General features: G+C 41.7%; 1 protein-coding gene across 2 annotated transcripts in view; it reads left to right on the top strand.

The window, feature by feature from the left end:
• Positions 1-20,211, top strand: part of atad2b (ATPase family AAA domain containing 2B) — a 133,737-nt gene that overhangs the window by 46,934 nt on the left and 66,592 nt on the right. The window contains exons 6-11 of one of the 2 annotated variants that reach the window (XM_060853661.1): positions 7,914-8,043; positions 9,572-9,688; positions 10,465-10,540; positions 10,814-10,915; positions 12,810-12,921; positions 15,561-15,676. In XM_060853661.1, the coding sequence (XP_060709644.1) occupies positions 7,914-8,043; positions 9,572-9,688; positions 10,465-10,540; positions 10,814-10,915; positions 12,810-12,921; positions 15,561-15,676 (653 nt within the window). The remainder of the gene's footprint in view (positions 1-7,913; positions 8,044-9,571; positions 9,689-10,464; positions 10,541-10,813; positions 10,916-12,809; positions 12,922-15,560; positions 15,677-20,211) is intronic. The other variant, XM_060853667.1, reaches the window with a different exon arrangement.

Here is a 20,211-nt window from a genome sequence, read left to right on the forward strand (position 1 = left end):
GACCAGAATTGTATGCAGTACTTTTAAAACTGGCCAGGCTAATGTCCTGTACAGCTGCAACATGACATCCCAACTCCTATTGTCAATGCACTGACCAATGAAAGCAAGCATTCCAAATGCTGCCTTCACTACCCTGTCTGTCTGTAAGGAACTGTGCACCTGCACACCAAGAGCAATTTATTCACAACACTCCCAGGGCCCTACTATTAACTGTATGTGTCCAGCCCTGGTTTGGCTTGGTAAGAATCAACACTGCTGGTCACAGGCCTCCAGTCTGAACACAATCCTTTATCACCACCCTCTGTCTCCTACCTTCAAGCCTATTTTGTATCCAGTTGGCTAGCTTCCTCTGGATCCCTTGTGATTGAACCTTATGAGCCAGTCTACTATGTGAAACCTTGTCGAATGTTTTGCTGAAGCCCATATACACAACATCTACCATTCTGCATTCATCAATCTTCTTTGTCACTTCCTCAAAAAGCTCAAGTCATTGAGACATGAATTTGCACGCACAAAATCATGTTGACTATCCTTAATCAGTATTTGCCTTTCCAAATGCATATAAACTCTGTTCTTCAGAATCCTCTCCAACAATTTGCCCACCATTGGCATAAGGCTTACCGGTCTACGGTTCCCTGACTTTTCCTTACAGCATTTTTAAAATAATGGCACCACATTAGCCAGCCTTCTGTCTCCAGTGCCTCACCTGTGGCTGTTGATGATGCAACTATCTCAGTAAGTGGCCCAGCAATCTCTTCTCTAGCTTCCCATAAAGTTTTGGGGAATACCTGATCAGGTGCGGGGGATTTATGTACTTTTATACATTTAAGGCTTCTAGCATCTCCTCCTCTAAAATGACATCTTTTTTTTCAAGACATCACTATTTATTTCTCCAATTTTCATGGCTTCTTCGACCTTATCCACAGTAAATACTGAGGTGAAATATTTGTTTAGTCTCTCACCCATTTCCTGTAGTTCCACACATAGATGGCCATATTGATCTTTAAGGGGCCCTATTCTTTCCCTAATTACTCTTTTGCCCTTAATGTACGTATAGAACCTCTTTGGATTCTCCTTAACTCTTATTTTTCAAAGCTATCTCATGTCCCCTTTTTTACCCTCCTGATTTCCCTCCTACTGCCTTTATAGTCCTCTAGGGATTCACTCGATCCCAGCTGTCTATACCTGACATCTGCCTTCATTTTCTTGACCAGAGCTTTGATTCTTCTAGTCATCTAGCATTCCCTGTATCTTCCAGCCTTGCTCTTCATGTTAACAGGAACATATTGTCTCTGAACTCTCATTATCTCATTTTTTTAATGCCTTCCACTTCTCAGCCAACCCTTTATTTGTGAATAGCCTCCTCCAATCAACTTACAAAAATTTCTGTCTAATATATCAAAACTGACCTCATATTTAGAACTTTAACTTTTAGATCAGGTGTTGCCTTTTCCATAACTACTTTAAAACTAATAGAACCACTGATTCCTCAGTCACTTGCCCTGCCTTATTTCCCAACAGAAGATCAATTATTGCTCCTTCTTCTCTATTAGGGGCATCTACATATTGTACAAGAGAACTTTCTTATTCACATTTAGCAAATTCCTCCTCATCCAAACCCTTAGCACTATGACAACGGTTGGAAAGTTTAAAACCCCTACCCCTACCACTACATTACTATTCTTCTTACAGAAACCGACAGCCCCTTATTTGCTTCTCAATTTCCTCATGACTTTTGGGGGGGCCTATAATAGAATCCCAACAAGGTGATCATCTCTTTATTTCTCAGTTCCACCCATATAACTTCAGTCGACGATCTTCCTGAAGTTTGTCGATCCCTAAGTGCACCCATAGTGTTATCCCTAACCAAAAATGTCACTTTCCCCTCCTCTTGTCTCTCTCTTCTTCCCCCATTCTTCCGATAGCATCTATATATCGGAACACTGAGCTACCATTCCTGTCCATCTCTGAGCCATATTTCTGTAATACCTATGATATCTAGGTCCCATGGCCTAAAGTCATCAGCCTTACCTGTCAGGCCTCTTGCTTTAAAGTAAATGCAGTTTTATTAATGGTTTTATCTCATTCTCTGACAAGCTCTTGTCTGTTGGGGAGCTCTTCTCTTATCTACTGTACCAGCTGCAGCCTTTTCTCTTTTCTCACTATCACTTTGGTCATTTTCCTCCCCCCAAAACTACTTTAAAGACTCCCGAGTTGCACTAGCAAATCTCTGCAAGGATGTTGGTCTCCTGGTCATCTGGTGGAGTCCATCCCTCTCAAACAGGTCATTTGTACCCTGGAACTGATCCCAATGGCCTAAGACTGTGAATCCTTGCTCCCTACACCAAATCCTTAGCCATGCTTCTTCCTAGTCCTGCTCTCACCAGCACATGGCACTGATAGTAGTCCAGATATTACTACCCTTGAGGACCTACTTTTTAATCTCCTGCCTGGTTTGCTATATTCTCTCTGCAGAATGTCATCCCTTTTCCCTACCTATGTGGTGAGTACCAACATACACAATGACCTCCTGCTGGTCACACTCCCTTTGAGAATATTCTGCAACTTCTCTGGGATATCCCTAACACAAAGGAGATAACACACCATCTTAATGTCTTGCTGACTGTCTCAGAAACATCTGTCTGTGCCCCAGACTCATGAGTCCCCTATCACAATTGATCATTTGTAATCTGACATATCTCTCATTACAGTTGAGCAAGTCCCTGTACCTGACTGGTAGTGTTATAGCGTCCTGAGAGGCCAACACCGCCTCCACCCCAGCAGTATCCAAACTGGCATACATCTTGAGATGAGGATGATGCATTATCTGGCTACATCTCCCCCTCCTTCAAAACAAAAAGGGTACTCACATAGATCCCAGCAATGCCTGTACCTTTGTCGGCTATGTGGAACAGTCTATCTTCCGCAGTTACACCGGCACCACTCCCCACCTTTCCCCTACTACATTGATGCCACCTTGTGCTCCCATGAGAAGGTTGAACAGTTCGTCAACTTCACCAACACATTGTCCCAACCTTAAATTCACCTGGACCACCCCAGGCACCTCCCTCCCCTTCCTGGACCTCTCCATCTCCATCAAGGGTGACTGACTCACCTCCATCCAAGGCCCCAGAGGAATCTTCCACATCCACAAAAGTTTCACCTGCACTTCCACACATCATTCACTGTCTCTGTAACTCCCAATGTGGTCTCCTGTACATTGGGGAGACAGAACGGCTACTTGCAGAGCGCTTCAGAGGATATCTCCTCGACACCAACTAGCCCCACCCCCCCAATGGCCAAACAATTCAACTCCCCTCCCGCTCCGCCAAGGACGTGCAGGTCTTGGGCTTCCTCCATTGCCCCACCCTCATCACCTGAATCTTGGAGGAAGAACGCCTCAATTTCTGTGTCGGGACTCTCTAACCCCTTCAAGGTGGATTTCAGCAGTTTCCTCATCCCCCCCCCCCCCCCCACCCACGTCATTCCCAGTTCCAACCTTCTAGCTCAGCACCTCCCTCATGACCTGTCTTACCTGTCTATTTTCCTTCCCACCTTTTCGCTTCACCCTCCCCTTATCACCATTACCCCCACCTCCTTTCATCTATTGCACTCTCAGCTGCCTACACCCCAGGCCCACTTCCCACCCATTTACCCCTCTACCAACGAGGCTCCCAGCCTCATTCCTGATAAAGGGTTTTTGCCTGAAACGTTAATTTTCCTGCTTCTTGGCGACTGCCTGACCAGCTGTGCTTTTCCAGCACCACATTTTCAACTCTAATCTTCAGCATCTACAGTCCTCATTTTCTTCCCACATTTCCTACCACTCTCATTGGTCTACCATCTACCTGACTGTATCTGCAGTGTCTCTACCCTCTTGAAACTGCTATCCAGCATAACCTCTTGCTCTTATAAACTCCTTGTTGCCTTGAATTGCATTTTGGAAAAGCAGATCAGAGCACGACTTGTACACTTAATGTTAAGGTCCTGGGGTGTGTTGCTGAACAAAGAGACCTTGGAGTGAAGGTTCATAGTTCCTTGAAAGTGGAGTCACAGGTAGATAGGATAGTGAAGAAGGCATTTGGAATGCTTTCCTCTGTTGGTCAGAACATTGAGTATAAGAGTTGGGGGGGGGGGGGGGGGGGGTGAGGGGGGGTCATGTTGCGGCTATACAGGACATTGGTTAGGCCACATTTGGAACATTGCATGCAGTTCTGGTCTCCTTCCTATCGGAAAAATATTGTGAAACTTGAAAGGGTTCAGAAAAGATTTACAAGGATGTTGCCAGGACTGAAGGATTTGAGGTATAGGGAGAGGCTGATAAAGCTGGGGCTGTTTTCCCTTGTATGTTGAAGGCTGAGGGGTGACCTTTATCAAGGTTTATAAAATCATGAGGGGCATGGATAGGGTAAATAGGCAAGGTCTTTTCCCTGGGGTGGGGGAGTCCAGAACTAGAGGTCATAGGTTTAGGGTGAGAAGGGAAAGATATAAAAGGGACCTAAGGGGCAACGTTTTCACACAGAGAGTGGTGCATTTATGGGATGAGGGTGTAGGTTTGCTCGCTGAGCTGTAGGTTTGTTATCCAGACGTTTCATTACCTGGCTAGGTAACATCATCAGTGGCGACCTCCAAGTGAAGCGAAGCTGTTGACTCCTGCTTTCTATTTATATCTTTCTCCTGGATGGGGTTCCTGGGGTTTGTGGTGATGTCATTTCCTGTTCGTTTTCTGAAGGGTTGATAGATGGCATCTAGATCTATGTGTTTGTTTATGGCATTGTGCATGAAGTGCCAGACTTCTAGGAATTCTCTGGCATGTCTTTGCTTAGCCTGTCCTAGGATAGATGTGTTGTCCCAGTCGAAATGGTGTTTTTTTTCATCTGTGTGTAGGACTATGAGGGAGAGGGGATCGTGTCTAAACCTCAACCTGAGCTACAAACCTTCACAAATCTTGCGAAAACCTATGGGTGCAACACGCTACAACTGGCCTGAAGATGGGAAAGGAATGCCATCAGAGAGAGTTCCACCCGCGAACAACTGTACTTCCTGCATGAATGTTTAAGAAAACAGGTACTGCCAATATGTCTCCAATATAAACCGCCGATAAAAATACCTCAAGCCAGAAATTTAACAGAACAAAACGGCCGCAGAATGCTCCGAGAACTAATCAATGACACCCACCACGGACTCCGAAAATACATCTGGGAAATTGCGCGCCAAAAACTGTTATTCAAGCAAGCAACAAATCAAGAATGGACAGACGCGGTAGAACAAGTCATAAACACCAAACAGCGACAAACACAGATAAAGAAAAATTGGGACCTGAAGAAAAAACTTGACAAACTCTCAAAAAAAGCCAAAACCAATAACACAGGGGCATGGATAAAGAACTTATCAGACCGGACCCTATCAGACACAGAAGAAGCGGTACTAGTAAAACGATTAAATTTCAATTACCGAGACGCTGACAAGAAGGATTTCCTAGCGGCATTAGAAACCACATTGAAGGACAACAATCTCACGGAAGAAACACAACAAATGATCAGACAGACAGGTGCACCTACTCTGAGCCGCAAAAGGAAAGGAAACAAACTGAACACACAAGAAAAGAAAGCCCTAGAAAACCTCAAAAAAGACTAAAACATCATTATATTACCTGCAGACAAAGGTCGGCTCACAGTCATCCTGAACAGGAGGGACTACATTGAGAAAGCCAATGCACTACTCGCAGACACCAACACCTACCAAAAGGAGGTGCTAGACTCGACCCCACAACCCCAAACAAAATTACATATCTCCTAAGAAAATTACACAATTCCAGACAATTAAACAAGACAGAATTCCAGAAAATGAAATCTGACGGGACCAACACCCCATGATTCTACGGACTACCAAAAATCCATAAACCAGGAGCCCCCATCAGACCTATAGTCTCACTACCCGGAACACCAACTTACAGACTGGCCAAAGAACTACTCACGAGACTGAAGTACCTAGTAGAAGAGTCACAGCACTCCATCCAATCCACCCAGGAATTCCTAAAAATCATCAAAAACACTAAAATAGAGGAAGACGAAGCAATGATCTCATTCGATGTAACAGCACTGTTCATCTCCATCAACAACAACCTGGCAAAGGAAACACTCGTCACACTTTTAGAACAGACCATCACACACACACCAACCACCATCAATCACATTACCAACGAAAACATCATGAAGCTAGTGGACCTGTGCCTCACCACCCACCTCACTTTCAACAACATAGTCTACAAACAAACCAATGACACACCCATGGGATCTCCGCTATCAGGATTCATAGCAGAAGCGTAATGAAAAGGCTAGAACAAACAGCCCTACCAATAATCAAACCAAAAATCTCGGTTTGCTACGTAGATGACACCTTTGTCATCACAAAACGAAACAAGATAGAAGAGACATTTAACATCATCAACAACACCCTCACAGGCATAAAGTTCACCAAGGAGGAAGAAACTGACAATAAACTCGCATTTCTGGACGTCACAGTAGAAAGAAAGGACAAGAGGGAATTATAAACCTGCGTATACAGAAAACCGACAAACATTGACCAAATACTCAACTACACCAGCAACCATCCCAACACACACAAACGAAGCTGTATCAGAACACTATTCCAACGAGCCACCACACGCTGCAGCACAGACGAACTTCGAAAAACAGAGGAGAACTACCTATACGATGTATTCAAGAAGAACGGATACTCAAAAAACACAGTGCGCAGATTCCTCAAGAACAAACCACGACAAGCAGACAAAACACAGCCAGAAACCCTAACCACCTTACCATATATCAAAGAAGTTTCAGAAATGACAGCCAGACTACTAAGACCCCTCGGAATCCTAGTAGCACACAAACCCACCAACACTCTCAAACAAAAACTAACAAACTTAAAAGACCCAGTACAACCCATGGACAAAACCAACGTCATCTATAAAATTTCATGCAAGGACTGCCACAAACACTACGTAGAACAAACAGGAAGAAAGCTAGCCACCAGGATACATGAACACCAGCTAGCCACAGACACGACCTCCTCTCCCTCATAGTCCTACACACAGATGAAAAAAAACACCATTTCGACTGGGACAACACATCTATCCTGGGACAGGCTAAGCAAAGACATGCCAGAGAATTCCTAGAAGTCTGGCACTCCAACCACAACGCCATAAACAAACACATTGATCTGGATGCCATCTATCAACCCTTCAGAAAACGAACAGGAAATGACATCACCACAAACCCCAGGAACCCCATCCAGGAGAAAGATATAAATAGAAAGCTGGAGGCAACAGCTTCGCTTCACTTGTAGGTCGCCACTGATGATGTCACCTAGCCAGGTAATGAAACGTCTGGATATCAAACCTACAGCTCAGCGAACAAACCTATACCCTAAGCCTCAACCTGAGCTACAAACCTTCACATTTATGGGATGAGCTGCCAGAGGAAGTAGAAGAGGCTGGTACAATTACAGCATTTAAAAGGCACCTGGATGGGTATATGAATAGGAAGGGTTGAGAGAGAGATGGGCCAATGCTGGCAAATGGGGCTAGATTAGGATAGAATATCTGTTTGACATGGTCGAGTTGGACCAAAGGGTCAGTTTCCGTACTGTACATCTCTATGACCCTACAACTACCACTCCAACAGATCCATGTGGTTTGCTAGGCTTCGCAATCAAACACACTTCTTGCAGACATCATCTCTGGAAACATTTAAATTCCCCCTGAGCTCCCACATCTGACAGGAAGAGCACATCACCTGACTAAAAGACTTGAGGGTTGTTTAATAATACGATGAAAATATTAACTTGTATGCATTTCTGTGTTTTTCTGGAACAACCTGTCATTTGGTAAGATACCTATAACTTAATTGTAGGAAAATATGGATATGTATTCCCGTGTGAAGAGGAAAAGGAAACCTTTAAGAAGAAACATGTATGGAATGCCTATCCACGTTGAGGAAGCTAGTGAAGGAGAAGAGGAAGAGGAAGAAGAAGGAAGTGAAGGTACAGTATATATCTTTTATTAAAATTTTTTGATTTAATTTATTGCACTTGCCATCTCTTGCCTTGATCCTTAATGATGAACAAAGAAATATATTTTTACTCTTTGTTAAAAATCTCACAACACTAGGTTATAGTCCACCAGGTTTATTTGGAAGCACTAACTTTTGGAGAGCTGCTCCTTCATGGAGTGGTTATGGAGTATAAGATCGTAAGACATGTTTGTGTGATTTTTAACTTAGTACATCCCAATTCAATGCCGGCCCCGTCAAATCATTTTTATTCTTAGCATCGTTATGCTGCTAGTTCCTTTTTTTAAAATCCTTTTTTAGTTGATATTTTTCTAAGAGTAGCTAGAGGACAGGATAACACTGATTTTTGTTCCTTCTGTGGGACTGTTGGAAAAGTGTAGTTGCTTGCCTCTGTTCAAATTTTTCCTACAATGATTTAACTGAGATCCAGAGTTGAGTGAGGACATTGAACCTTGTTTTAACCACGTTGGGACATCAGTATGTTGGGCATGAAAATATATCATCATCTCTTATCCACTTGTTTGTGGTACAGTATTCGGAATACTTGTTTATGTGGTGTCTTTTATTTGATCATGATGCTGTGAATAGTTTAGTGTATTTATTTCATCTTTGGCTAATGTTTGGAAGTGTTTGGCCAGGGTAATTGATCACAAACTGCCATTTTGGCAGTTGCTGTTGAACATTAAACATGTAAGGTAAGTCTGAGTTTAGGGTGCTAGATAGGTAGCAGATTAGGATACCAACTGAGCAGCACTTAGGTAAGATAACACATCATGTGGTTAGAGTTCCAATTCGGTAGGTACTATGGGCCTACGGAACTACGTTGCATGGTGGGAGACCTATTGGGTCTGCAGCGAGGAAACAGATGGTGGTGGGGTGGGTCAGATTGGGTCTGGAGGGAGGAAAGGGGGTTTGTGTCCTGGGAGGATAGAAGTGGCTCTGATCTGAAGGAGGGAAGGAGATGTATGGTCTCGAGCTAGGCAGGGTATTGGGTCCAAGTGGGAGGGAGGAGAGTTTCACCTCAGGGTCTGATGTAAGTGTAACTGGTTGATCAAGGTCTAGTTGAGGGTGTGTGAGGTACATATGGGATCAGTTGCATAATTACTGACTGTGTTTCATGCTACAACTCTTACCAAGTAATTATTTACTTCATTTCATTGTAAACCTCCAAATTCTCCAATTTTTAAATAGATGCTTTTGGATGGTTCCAACCATAGACAAATTGCTCAGCATAATCTTTAATTTCCTGGACAATTTATTTTCGAATCTGCTATGATAGGAATTCAGCAGGATCCCCATATGCAGCTGCTTGTGCGTAGCTCACATGTCATAATGACTGTTTGGACATCAAAGAATCCAGGCCAATATCTGACAAGGATTTGAAAAATAAATCACCAAATCTTAAAACTATAGCTTTGATTGAATTGATTGTATATCCTTTCCTGTTGTATTTGTTGATTGCAATTGTAGAATTAATCAAGATCAAAATATGTTTTCAGTAGAATCTCAAGAAGAGGAGGAAGATGGTGATGAAGTTGAAGAGGCTGAAGAAAATGACAGACCATATAACCTGAGGCAACGGAAGGCTGTGCAAAGATACCAAGCCCCTCCAATAGGTAAAAGTGGTAAAATAGTATGATTTTAGTGGAAGGCTGTGAAAACTGCAAGTGGCATCTCCAGGTGGCAACAAGTGCATGTATGTACAAAGACGCCCCCAAAATCAGGGAAGGACAGCAGCAACCAATCTTAGTGATGGCACTGCTGGAAATTTGCTGGAAGTTCTGTATGATCCACTTGGTGGCCTGAAACATCACCCACATTGACAGTGAGTGAGCAGGGTAAGATTGTGAAGCCATGTGAAGGGTAGCAGCAGCAGCAGCAGTGAAGCCCAAGCTGCAGCATTGTTCCAGTGACCATCCTTGGATGAGGGAGCGGTGAGAGGCAGCAGTGGGTTACAGAATGAGAGAAGAGGAGCAAAAGGCACAAGAGAGACAGTAGCAGCCCTGGCCTGTCAAGGGCATGGCTCCTGGCTTCTGGAACAAATTGTTGATTTGCAATGAATTACATAGCTTCTTTGACTTGTCTAACTTCAGGGATGTACACTTGTCTAGATTTTAATCATCTAAATTAAGCATTTTTTTAGAGCACGGTTTTATTGCTAGTTGTGAAAGGTTCCATTGTAGTTAAAATGGCATCCATGAAAATCAGCTTCCTGAAAATAGCTATAATTTTATAGAATGGTGAATAAAATGTTCAGTTGGAAAAATAATGTATTCATCTTACTGACAACCACATAAATTGCTTCATATGTGTGTGTCTATTTTCAGTGTCACGAGACGGTGTCCTCAGGCTGACAGTTCTTTTAATTGTAGGAATTAATTTGTGATTTTAGAGCCTGTTCATCGGAGACAAAGGCAAAGCACACTATTTGATACACTCAGATCTCCTGCAAGAAGGAGTCATATCAGGTAAAATAATTTAAAATAAACTTAACAAAGTGTACTTTTCAAAATTGAAACTTGAGTCAAGTTAACTTGTGGAAGAGGAGGAAATAATACTCTTTTTTTTTTCCCTAGTTTCTTATGTTTAGCAGCCTAGGCAGCAGATGAGTAGCAGCATTTTCAGGGAACATATGAGCATAAATTGACATGGTTTTTAGGCAGTCTGGCCCATTAAGCTTGCTCCATAGACTTGTTTTCGATTGGTTATCTTCATTGTTTACTTTTCTTTGTTTTAAAAAGGAGAAAGAAACATGCCATCCACAGCAGTGACACCACATCGTCATCTGATGAAGAACGTTTTGAAAGAAGAAAATCTAAAAGCATGGCAAGAGCCAGAAACAGGTGAAGTATATCAGTAGAGATCCTTGTGTGCTTTTAAGATCTGACTGAATTGATTTTCATGTTTTAAAGAACTGTGTATTCTGCCAAAACAAAATTTTAAGTTATTTGAAAATTTAGAATTGCGTCAGTAATTTAGAAATTTGTTAGAAGATATCTGATGAATTTGTGCATTGCAAATAATAAAATAGTGTAACACATTTCCTCTATGGTGTGTATTAAATGTTCAAAATATTTAAGCTTTTGAGCCTAGAATCTATTGTACTATAATATAAATAATTAGTCAATTTTTCAGACAAATAAAATGGGGTATAGTGTTTAAAGTCCCTAGAGTTGAATTAGATCAAAGTATATGATTTCTTTTATCTGTTGATCAGTCTCAATTTAATTCTTAGCAGATTGGTTTATTTCTCCTTGTTCACAATTAACGACATTTCTGTTCTCTCAGACCTCAGAAGCGCTGGTATACTAAGTGGAATATGATATACTGATAGAATAGGAATTTCTCCTCCTAGGTTTGGCCATAATAGAGAACTTTTAATTTGGAACTAACTGCTGTACTAGATAAGAGTTGGTGACTGTGCTACCAAGTGGCACTTGTCAATAACCTGCTCAGAGAGGCTCTGTTTGGATTCACCAGGACCACTTGCTCCAGACAACGTCACAGCCTTGGACAAACATGAGAAAAAGCTGAATTGTCGAGCTGAGATAAGATTGCATGCTTATGACATCAAGGCAGCATTTGGCTGACTGTGGCATCAAAGAGTACTGGTGAAGGTCAAGTTAATGAGAAGCAGTTTGCTGAAGTCATACCTATAGGAAGATGGTTATGTTTGTTCCAGGCTGATCATTCCAGTTCTAGAACTTGCTGAAGAAATTCCTTCAGCCAGTGTTAAGGCCCAACTATTTTCAGCTGTTCCATCAAGGTTTGCAATGAATGCTTTCATTGGTTGCACAGTGTTTGTTTCCATTTACCGCAATTAGAAAATGTTTGAGTTTGGATTAACATGTTGCAAGTACCAATTCGCACCATCCAGGTTCTCAGGAAAAAGACCATTTGTAATAGAATCTAGCCATTTTTCAATGACAGTAAAAAAAGATTGTCAGTATTGAATTCCCCAACTGCTGAAAAGCTCGGCGATTATTGAATCAGAAAATTAATGAGAATAAATATTGTGGTTGTGAGAACAGGTCTTTGACTAGGTATTTTGTAGTGAGTTAACTTGCTGTTTTATTCTCCGAAGCCTTTCTGTCATTCATAAGGCACAAGTAGGAGTGTGACGGAATACTCTCCAGTTTCCGGGACAAATGCAGTTCCAACAACACTCTCAGCTTGATGCCACCCAGGTCAAAGCTGCCCACTTTCCTGACATCTCTTTCACCTTTGGATGGCATAGTATTCCATCCATAAGATGCGCTAATGTAACCAAGGCTGTTAAGCAGCACTTTGCAAACTTGCAAACTATCTGAAAGGACATGAGTAGCAAGTGTATGAAAGTTACACCCCTTGCAAGATATCCCCCCGCCTCCTCCCCCCGCCAAACAAAAATTCACTATTCTGGCATGGAAATATATTACTATTCCACAATAGCTGCCTGGGCCTTCTGGCAACCTAACAGCACAATGAGTGTATTGACACCATGTGGACTACATTGCTTCATGGATGGCTGCTCACTAATACTTAAGGGCAGTTGGGAATAAGCCATACATGCTGTCCTTGCCACTGATGCTCATGTTCTGTGAACAAAGAGAAACAAATTTTCCAGCAGCGTGTCTCTCATCTTGCTCCACAAACAGTATACATTAAAAATTAAAAAGAAACCTTTTATAACAAAAAAAGAGTCGGTAGGGTTTGGAAGTTTTCAGAAAGGTTGTAAGCAGTGTATTTACTAAACAGGTGTCTTCCGATGAACATTAGAACAGAAGATTTAACGAGTGAAATCCTTAGGGAGCGGGTCAAAGTTGGTGCCAGTTTGGCTGATGTAGATCCAATGCACTTGGATGCATCAGTAAGTATTGTTTTTTTTTTAAAACACTCTTGTATAAAATTTGTTGCATAATACTTTGTTTTAATGTGAATTCAGAAATTCGGACAGTGTTTTGCAGCATAGCCCAATGACATGTGATTGGTATGGCCAGCAAAAAGTTCAATACCAGAAAATGCCCCAGGCCAGTCCTAAAATCTGACTCTGCTCAGTTGTCCAATCTTGAATTTCCTTCCAAATTCCTTTTTAATTTGTGTATTATCTTTGCTATGCTCCTGGATTGAGTCTTTACCTACTTTATATAAAACAACATTTTAAGCTTGTTTGTACCTCCCAGTCCTGATGTTTGTGACAAATTCCAATGCGTTATCTATATCACTTATCAGACTAAAACATCCCATGTTTTTAGCTTCTTGGATGCATTCAGCTAGGTGTCAATTTAGCTGCTGTGTTTTGCACTGCCGCTGTATTTCGGTGGTGTTACTGTGCTACAGTTTCGTTATCATTATGTGAAGTGTTGTATTTTGCAATATTAGAGATGATATATAAATATGTTGTTGTACCTGTTCCCTCTGGCAGCTTCATTTTGAAGTCAGTCTGCCTTGCTTGATGTTGCTGTAGATGTTGTGGTGAACTATCAGTCATGACCTCCAGATTCCTCTCCTTGGTTGTGTCTTTAACTGATTTGAACAATTTATATTTTTTGCTATTTGTTCCTTTCTGGAATTAGAGTTGTTCATATTAAATACCAATTTTCCTCTATTAGCAGACTTTCCCAAATTTTCCTGATTTATGTGTTTCATTAGTGGATTTTGTTGTTTAAATTCTTCATTCCTGTTAAGCTTGATGTCAATAGCTTAGTATCTGTACATATCAATAAATTATTTATATATATGTGTGTTAACAGCAATGGCCCAGACCAGTCCTAGTGACACACTGTTAATAAGTGCTCTCAAGATTCTTCATGTAGGCTGCAAAAATGTCTGCTACTATGCTGATGAGAGTTGGTTTGCTTGCGAGAATGCTACTGATTGGTGACATTACAGATAATATTGCCTAGAAAATTACAATTGAGTTCAGTATTGTAAATTATCATGAATTCTTAAGAATCTAATAGAAGCGTATACGGATTGGGAATCTCACATGCAGATTCACAGCTGCTGACATTTGGGCAAGTATTAGAAAATAACAATATATCATTTAAGAAAGGAGAAAAATAGAAGAGCAACTTTTCAAGCAATCTGATATCAGAGCATCTTACAAGTGTATGAAATCGTAGAGAGTAGCTTAAAAATATTCTCTTTAAATGATGAAATTGGGGGATTCATTTGAAACCAGAAAATACCATAGAATTTGAAATTATAAATAATCACAATCATTACAGGAGAAGAGGCTGGCCGATATGCTGGACCTAACAGCCTGCTTCCTCGGTCCTAGGGATCAGTGTTATGGCTTTAACAATTTATAATCTATGTTCATGAATTGATGAAGGGATCAAATGTAGTGTGGTGAAGTTTGCTGATGATATAAAGCTAAAAAGAAAGTAAGATGTGAGGAGGCTGTTCGGACTCTGCAAAAAGATATAAGTGAGTTACGTAAGTTTGCATAAATTTGACAGATGACGAATGTGAGGAAATGAGATTATAGACAAGCTAATTGTTATATAAATGGGGACAAACTGCAGAATTCCGAGATGAGGAGGATAACCTTATGAAGAACCCTTGAGGAAGATAGGTAGACATTCATTGGCACTTAGAAATAGAGCTGATATTACTGGAACATAAGATTGAGTGGATTTGATATGGAGATGCTGAGCCACTTCTGCTTATAAGGGAACTCCGAACTCTGGGCACAATTTCAGAAGAAGGGTCACCCGTTTAAAGTGGACCTAAGAAGGATCTTCTTTGAAGATTTTGCATGTTTCTCCTCCTTCATTGGAGACTTGTAGATGTTTTTATTTAGGATATTCAGAATGGTCCTCGGTTTTAACTGTAGTGAGGAACAGACAGCAAAGTGGAGTTAAGGCCAAGATCACATCAGGAGCATTTTAATTGAATAGTGAAGGCTAAAGGAGTGAATTGACTACTTCTGGTCTTAGTTCTTAAGTTACATGTCAATAATAAGAACAAATCTCAGTAGCACAGACTCCAAGATTGTGAGAAGTGAAATTTCACCAAGTTACCATCTTTCTTTTAACAGGATATTAAGTCATCTTGAAACCCCAAGCAAGGCAAAACACGTGTATTGCTCATAGCCTTCTGTATCTTCTATCTATGGTGTCACTGACCAGACTGTGCTTCAGTGCAATTTCCTTTCTCTGTAGCAGTTAAATTATTTGAGTAGAATCTATATTTTTGCACTGTTTAGTGAACTCTGATCACAGCTCTGATTGTGGCAAAGGATTTCTATATAAATAATCTGAGTACGAAGTTTATTTGTTTGATTAACCATGCAGTTTAATCTCAGAACTCTTTATTTTTAAGTTGCCAATTTTGCATTTGCTAAATCTCTTTAATATGTGATGTAGTCAATAGTCATATTATAGCTGACTTCGCATAATTTTTATTCATTTATTGTGGTTTACTTTTCAGTGAAGCTGTTCAAATCAAAGCTATTGAGCTGCTTGATCGCTCATTTAATTTCCACGGTCTGTCTTTTATTAGGTGCGGTTTGATAGTGTGGGAGGGCTTAGCCATCATATTCAAGCTCTGAAAGAAATGGTCGTTTTTCCTCTGTTGTATCCTGAAGTATTTGAACGATTCAAGATTCAGCCACCAAGGTATGTTTTCCCAAAGGTGTTTTGTAAAGTCCACTCCATTTTTGATTCACTGTCACATTTTATTTGATTATTCCTCTTAAGAACTTTTCTTTGGACAACTTTTCTACAATTAAGAGGCCATAGAAACCCAAGTTGATCTGCTATTTTTTCACTGTAGCCAAAGATGTTTTGTTACAGAGTAAGACATTGTGCCTTGTTGCACACGTAATGGTTATGGAAATGTTTGAAGCTAAATTCTAATTTTTCAAGCAGACTCCTGACATTGAGGCTTCAGGATAGACATGTTAATATAGTTTTGCTACTCTCTTCTATCATGCAGTCAGCAGTTTCTACTGTTTCACATTTATTCTTTTCCTTTAGTGCCCACTTGCAGTACTTCTTGATTTCTAGTGCTTCTGTTTGCAAGTGCAAGTCTTTGTGGCTGTTCATCGATCATGGTTAAATGAATTGCTTTGTAATGCAGAACATAAATACTGCTATAAAGTTTTTTATCGTGCTCTCAACAGAACTGACACCAAATGAACCAAACAACTTGGTGGTATCAGTTTATATAGCTTCAGAAGGGGTAACTGATTGCTTGACCGTGATTGACATGGAGATGCAACAAGAACTGTTTGCTGTTGATAATAGTTGAAAAAATGCAAACAAAGAAGATAGATTCTGATTTAGAATGTTGTCATGAGAAATGCAGCGTCGACAGGCAGGAGGCTGGAAGAACACAGCACGCCAGGCAGCATCAGGAAGTTGAGAAGTCGACATTTCAGGTGTAACCCTTCTTCAGGACTAGAGTTGGGTGTTGGGGGGAGGGGGCAATGTGGTGAAATGGGGATAGGTGAAGACAGGTAGAGGGTACAACCTGGTTGGTCAATGGGAGAAGTGAATCCGGTTTGTGGCAGAGAGGAGTGGAAGGGGTGGGAAGGGGCTAGGAAAGGAGTCAGGATGGGAAGAGAGGTTATTTGAAATTGGAGAACCCGATGTGTAGTCCTCCGGGTTATTGGCTTTCCAGGCAGAAGATGAGGTGTTTTGTTCCTTTAATTTGCGATGTGGTTTGTTATGACAATGAAGGAGGCTAAGGGTGGTCATGTTGGAAAGGGAGTAGGAAAGGGAGTTGAAATGGGCAATGACTGGAAGATCTGGTTGGCCCCTGCAGGCCCGGCTGTGATGCTCGATAAAACGTTTCCTGAATTTACATTCGGTCCCCCTGATGTAAAGAAGACCACATTGGGAGCACCTGATGCAGTGAACTAGGTTGGAGGAGAGACAGGTGAATCTCTGTCTCACCTGGGAAGATGTTTTGAGGCCCTGGATGGAGGTGAAGGTGTTGGTGTACCAGCAGGTTTTGCATCTTTTCTGGTTGCAGGCGAAGGTACCTGAGAGTTCAGGGGGCTTGGTGGGGAGATTGGCGCAAACCAAGGACTGTTGAAGGGAGCAGTCCGTGCGGAAGGCAGAGATAGGTGGGGAAGGGAGGATGTTCTTGGTGGTTTAGTCTAATTGGAGTTAGCGGAAGTGTTTAAGAATGATGAGTTGGATGCAGAGACTGGTGGGGTGGTAGGTGAGGACAAGGGGACTCTGTCTTTATTGCATTGGGAGGTGGTGGGTGGGGTTTAGAGCAGTGAAGCTGGGAATGGAGGTGGTGCGATGAAGGGCTGTCTGGATGACAGAAGGAGGAAAAACACGTTGTTTGAAGCAGGTGCTCCCGACGTGGTCTTCTCTACATTGTGGAGACCGAACATAAACTAAAGGTTCGTCGAGCACTGCAGCCGGGCCTGCAGGGGCCAACCGTACCTCCCAGTCACTGTCCATTTCAATTCCCCTTCCCACTCCCTTTCCAATATGACCATTTTTGGCCTCCTCCGATGCCACCACAGACCACACTGCAAATTGGAGGAACAACACCTTATCTTCTGCTGGGCAGCGTACAGCCTGGAGGACACAACGTTGAGTTCTCCAATTTCAAATAACCTCCCTTCCCATCCTTGACTCCCTTCCATTCCTCCCTGCCACAAACCTAATTTATTCCTCCCATTGACCAACCAGGTCGTATCCTCTACCTGTCTTCACCTCACCCTACCACATTGCCCTGCCTCCCCCTTTTATCTGCAGCACCCCCCACACCCATCCCCAGTCCTGAAGAAGGGTTACACACAAAACCTCGACTTTTCCATCACCTGATGCTGCCTGGCTTGCTGTGTTCTTCCAGCCTCCTGCCTGTCTACTTTGGATTCCAGAATCTGCAGTTTTTTTTGTCTCTACTGAGAAATGCAGGAGCATTTGATAGTCTCTCTCTCTAACCATTTCCACGTGAAAAAATGTACAGTATGTTGACAAATTATTTCTTGCTTGTGAAGAACAGGTCCCTTTATATTATATATGTAACCTCCAGCACATGTAAATGTATCTCACTGCAAGCCTAATAATCTTAAACTGGCTTCTAGTTTAATTCTTAACACAGAGTTATTTAGTAAATAATGACAATACCAAAATCTCATTTACTGTATGATATGGTGTTCTGAGGTCAGCAAACATGAGCTAGTTGTGCATGATTAGCCTGCTGCACATTGCAAATGGTAAAAGGGATGTGTTGTCTGCCAGTTAACAGTCTACATACATAAAAACATAAGAAGTAGGAACAGGAGTAGGTCATCTGGCCCATTGAGCCTGTTCTGCCAGTCGTTGAGGTCATGGCTGACCATCTCGTGGGTTCAGCTCCACTTAACTGCCTGCTCACCTGGCATACACTGGCACTGAAACACCTATCGCATTCCTTATTTGTGTGGTAAGCAAAACGTCTTTTTAGCTTGACAATAGCATTCTGGTCATGTGTTTACTGCAAGGTAACCAATCACTGATGTTAAACTGATTTGAATTGTTTCTTGAGCAAGGGGATATTCCATTTCCCAGTCTTCTGGCACATATTTCATATCTGGTGACAATTGAAAAATTAAAACACATCATTCCACTCTTTTCACTCCCCTTTAGCAGTGTTGCACACATTTGCTGCCCTTGTCCTTCAAAGTGGCAGAATTTTCAAGTTTAGTCAGTGCTATTGAAGGAAGCTTGTTTAGTTGCTGCAGTGCATTTTGTAAATGGTAGCTGCTGTTGCCATTGTGTTGGTGGTGAACAAGATGAATGTTGAAGGGGGTCAATAAGGTGTGGTCATCACCTGACTCTATCTTATTGACCACCTTCAGTTTAAACTTCTTTGTCCTATGAGAGCTGGGGCTGCAGTCATCCAGGCAAGTAGTATATTATCACTTGTTTCTTATAGATAGTGAACAGGCAATTGGGAGACAAGAGATAAGTTACCCACTACAGAATCCCTAATCTCTGATTGTTCTTGTAGCCACTTGATTCATATGGCAAATCCAGTTCATTGTCTGGTCAATGGTAGCCCCCAGGGTGTTGTGAGAATAGAATTCTTGAATATAATGCTGCTAAATGTCATGGATGATGATTAGGTCCTCTTTAGTTGGTGATGTTTGCCTGACTTTTGCTGGTTATCCATGTTTCTTGCCACTTACTGGCCAAAACCTGTCCAGGTCTTTCTGCCTATGGTAAAGGCTGTTTCAGTGTCTGAGGAATTGTAGTTGGTGCTGAACAGTGTACAGTCATCCCCATTTCTGTTGTTACGATGGTGGGAGAATTATTCATGAAGAATATGAAGATGGCTGGGCCTTGGAAACAATGCTGAGGAACTCATGACTGCGATGATTGATCAACAACAACAATTTTTTCCCCTGTGATAAGTATGACTTCAACCAGCAGAGAGTCTCTAACCCTGAACCAGATTCCTATCGCCTCTAGTTTTACCAGGGCTCCTTGAAACCATAATCCAACAAAGGCAGCCTCTCCCATTGCGCCTCTACATTTTAGTTCTTTCTCTATGTTTGAACTAAGGCTGTAATAAGCTGAGTCGCCATGACAGAACCCAAACTGAACACAGTGAGCAGGCTATTGCTGAGCAGGTGCCACTTAATAATACTGTCAGCAAATCTTTCATTGCTTTGCTGATAATAAAAAATAGACTGGTATGATGGTAATTGGCCAGGTTAGATTTGTTCCTTTTGTGGATAGCATTAACTGGACAATGTTTCACATTTTTGGGTAGATGTGTTTTGTAGCTGTACTGGAACAGCTTAACCAGGGGTATGGAGAGTTTTGGAGCACAACTGTCAGTACAGTTATCAGAATGTTGTCAGAGCCCAGAGTCTTTGCAATATCCTGTGTCTTCAGCTGTTTTGTGACATCACCGATGTGTTACTGCACAGAGGGAGGTCATTTGGCCCATTGCGGTTTACATCATTTCTCTAAATGAGTGTCATGACTTTGGGCCATTTGCTTTCCTATTTCCGCATAACATTGCACATTTATTCAAATCAACTAATGCCCTCTTGAATACCTTAATTGAACCTGCCTTCTCCTTGCTTGCAGGTAGTGCATTCCAGACTTGAGCAACTTGTTATTTGAAGTATTTTGCCACATAATATTTGCTTTTTCTTTGCAAATCACTTCAAATCTGCAAACTCTTGGTCTTA

Source organism: Hemiscyllium ocellatum, chromosome 3, assembly GCF_020745735.1.
Source record: "Hemiscyllium ocellatum isolate sHemOce1 chromosome 3, sHemOce1.pat.X.cur, whole genome shotgun sequence".
Classification (NCBI taxonomy): domain Eukaryota; kingdom Metazoa; phylum Chordata; class Chondrichthyes; order Orectolobiformes; family Hemiscylliidae; genus Hemiscyllium; species Hemiscyllium ocellatum.